The 3711-nt window shown below is 42.8% G+C and overlaps 1 protein-coding gene across 1 annotated transcript; it reads left to right on the top strand.

Moving 5' to 3' along the window:
• Nucleotides 1-369: 369 nt before the first annotated feature.
• Nucleotides 370-2295, top strand: foxd3 (forkhead box D3). The gene has a single exon (XM_015378648.1). The coding sequence runs from the start codon at nucleotides 744-746 to the stop codon at nucleotides 1932-1934; it is 1191 nt and encodes a 396-aa protein (XP_015234134.1). The 5' UTR covers nucleotides 370-743; the 3' UTR covers nucleotides 1935-2295.
• Nucleotides 2296-3711: the final 1416 nt, after the last annotated feature.

Here is a 3711-nt window from a genome sequence, read left to right as displayed (position 1 = left end):
CGCCGTTGCTGCTCTGCAGCTGTCAACAGTGCTCGAATTAACAAAAGTTAAAGGTTGTTTTTGCGCAGCCACGTTAGAGCGCATCAGATCTTTCACTCATGCAGGCCAATTTTCTCCCCCTCCTCCTCCTTCTCCTCCTCCTCCCACCGCAAACGTTAAATGGTCTATGACGGAAGAACACGGAAAATCAGCGGAAAGCAGCGCTCTGCTGATGCCCCATTGTTGACAAATCCACGAAACAACTCCAGTTTGCATGCTTTCACGGAGAGAGCAAGGCTTTGGAAGCAAAAGAGAGATGAGAGGTGGTGAGGGGGGGTGTGGCGTCACTAAACCACGTGTCCAGCTCTGATAGTATATCTAATACAGGGAGGGGGGGAGTAATCTATCAGTCAGTCCTGCTAAAAAGCTCCAGTCTTTTTCTAAAAAGCAGTGTGTGTCATTTCGAGTCGCTGGTTACGGGAGGCGCACCGCTGCTGATGAGACACTGAAGCGCGAATAGGGAGAAGAAAAGTTGCGCTTTCTCTCCAGACAACTGATGCAAAAACGCACCGCTCTGCAGGCCCGCTCACTCTCAGAGCAGGGACTATTTCTAGAGGGTTGAAGTTTTGCAGAACTTTACCCAGTCTGTTTTCTTGGTACAGCGGAGCACTTGGTGTGCGCGCACTTGCCGCTCCACAGCTTTTCCCAGTGAGTTTTTTTTCCTTATCCAATTTTTTTACATTAAAGTGCGAGTCCGCCGTGAGATGACCCTCTCTGGAGGCAGCGATCGAGCCAGCGACATGTCCGGCCAAACTGTGCTCACAGCAGAGGACGTGGATATAGACGTGGTGGGCGAAGGAGACGATGAGGGCATGGAGAGGGTGGACAGCGACTGTGACAGCCCGGGGGGAGGCAGCATCCTGCACGGCTTTCGCGGAGAAACGGTTGACGATGACTTGGAGGACGAGATCGAGGTGGAAAAGGAGGAGATGAGGTCCGGGGGAGGGAGCCCGTGCTGCGAGAGCTCCGGGGAAGGGGAATCGGGCGCAGGGAAAGGAGAAGGTCATGACCAGAGCGCAGCGCCAGGAGGAGTGATCCAGAAGCCCAAGAGCAGCCTGGTAAAGCCGCCTTACTCCTACATCGCCCTCATCACCATGGCGATCCTCCAAAGCCCGCAGAAGAAGCTCACCCTCAGCGGGATCTGCGAGTTCATCAGCAACCGTTTCCCCTATTACCGGGAGAAGTTCCCTGCGTGGCAGAACTCCATCCGGCACAACTTATCCCTGAACGACTGCTTCGTGAAAATCCCACGGGAACCCGGCAACCCCGGAAAGGGCAACTACTGGACCCTGGACCCGGCCTCTGAGGACATGTTCGACAACGGCAGCTTCCTCAGGAGGAGGAAAAGGTTCAAGAGAGTCCAGCCGGACGTGCTGAGGGATCAGACCGCGCTCATGATGCAGAGTTTCGGGGCATACAGCCTCGGAGGCCCATACGGCAGACACTACGGGATCCACCCGGCTTATTCCCACCCGGCGGCTCTGCAGTATCCCTACATCCCACCTGTGGGTCACATGCTGCCGCCGGGCGTCCCCCTGCTGCCTTCGGCGGAGCTCAACAGAAAGGCGTTCAACTCTCAGCTGAGCCCGAGTCTCCAGCTGCAGCTCAACAGCCTAAGCACGGCGTCCATGATCAAATCCGAACCTTCAAACCGGCCGTCCTTCAGCATAGAGAATATTATCGGGGTCTCCAGCGCGTCATCCGTCACGCCCGGCGCCGCGCAGGCTTTCCTGCGGCCTCCTGTCACCGTTCAGTCGGCCCTGCTGAGCGCGCAGTCTCTCTCTCTGACCCGGACCTCTGCTGCTATCGCTCCTATACTCAGCGTCCCTTCAAACATTATTTCTGGACACGTTTTACCTTCAGCGACGGCAGTGTCCAAATGGCCCTCACAGTGACTCAAACCAAGAAAAAACAAAAACAAAAAAAACTCTTATTTTTCTATAGAGACTTTATCACTGGAGAGCACAAATAAATAGACAGCATTGGACTCTAATACAATGAAAAAAGACTTGAAATACAGAGAAAAGGAAAGTAGGCTTTCTATGTACAGGTAACATTTGTAAATATTTGTTTTTTAAAAAAAAGGGAGAAAAATTTTACTCATTTGACTTTTAGCTGTCCTTTGTTCCTGTTTGAGATCTGTGATAATTATTTCGATTTTTCTTTTTTTATTTTCTACTGGATGATTGACTTGACACATTTCATACAAGACACGAACAAGTGCAAAAAGACTGTTTATAATAATAATAATAATAATAATAATAAACAAATATATGTAATTCTATGTAGCTATTTGGTGTTGTAAACTGAAATCATTTGTAAATAAATTTATGAAAAAGTTAAAACTACTTTCATTTCTTTTAGAAATTACAATTAACGAAACACTAATGGGAGATTTGGTCTACTCATAATTAGATATTAGATATTTTGTTTATAAATAAGAGTAAAATTTTTTGTTTATAACCATTTATTAAAGAAAATAATTAAAACGCTAATAAATAAAAAAAAAAACATGTAAAACATATTTTTTTAATCTTCAGTGATATTTATTGTTTATATTCGTTAAGAATAATGGTTTTTGATATTTTAAAAGAAGGACAAAATGGCACAATTTTTTTTATGAACCTTATTATCTAATTTTTTTGTTGTAACTTTACAGCTTAAATCAACAAATTTATAAATGTGAAATTTAATAGTAACAATTATTTTTCTACACAAGTGGTACTAATTTCTATTCACATAATATTCAAATTTCACAGAAAAAGATCAGTAGAGTAGTTAAATAATAATATTTGCGCAAAATATCAATCGTCAAGCAATAAAAAATGTATCAAAATAAAAAAAAAAGACAATAATAAATGTTTATAATATATTTTGGATAGCATTTTTTTTAAACACATAAGTAGGTTAGTTGAAACAAATATGTTTCCAGGTTTCCGACCAACGATCCTCGGCCTGAGGTCACAGTTTATTTTCATATTTTCATCTCCCATCACATCACAGCCAGATCAGATTACAGAATATTCTGCGGCTTGGCCACCATAAAGGTAACAGTTTCGCAGTTGTGTCTGGCTAATCGCGTTTAGACAAACAGCAAATGGTGAGTGTGTGTGTGAGGCGCTATATTTATCCGATCCCCATGGGAAAAGGGAAAGGGCTTCTCTGTCTGCTCCCGCTCCTGCAGAGGTGCTTCTAATGAAAGGAATCTGTTCTGACGGAAAACATTCCCTCTTTCTGGTTAGATTTATGCATGTAACAATATTAGGCTACCTCATAAATACACATCATGTGTCAATATGTTGCTCATCGGTGCGCGTCAAGCTTCAAAACCAATTAAGGCGGAGAAGAGGGGAAACATTTTTTTTTTTCTCCAAACTTTCTTAAATATTTTATTCTCAACAAATAAAAATAATTTAGAATATAATTTAAATATAAAAATGAAATAAAGGATTTAGTTTGGGGTAAATGAGAAACATGGTTTTATTTTATATGATTTGGATTACAATTATTTTTATTTATAGTTGCTCAGTCGCATCAAGCCGAGCATTTGCTCTGTTTTATCTGAGATTTCGCTTGCAAAGATAAATTACCCTTTGAAGAGTAAAAAAATAAATAAAAAAAAATAAAATAAAAAATAACTCTTATACAAGAGAGAAAGGCCGCTGGACCATT

Source organism: Cyprinodon variegatus, unplaced genomic scaffold (assembly GCF_000732505.1).
Source record: "Cyprinodon variegatus isolate N-32 unplaced genomic scaffold, C_variegatus-1.0 Scaffold176, whole genome shotgun sequence".
Lineage (NCBI taxonomy): Eukaryota > Metazoa > Chordata > Actinopteri > Cyprinodontiformes > Cyprinodontidae > Cyprinodon > Cyprinodon variegatus.
Note: the sequence above shows the minus strand (reverse complement) of the source record. Positions and strands in the feature narration are given on the sequence as shown.

Bases quoted from the DNA above. Each gene is read 5' to 3' on its own strand.
- foxd3 (XM_015378648.1), top strand. From the start codon at position 744: ATGACCCTCTCTGGAGGCAGCGATCGAGCCAGCGACATGTCCGGCCAA.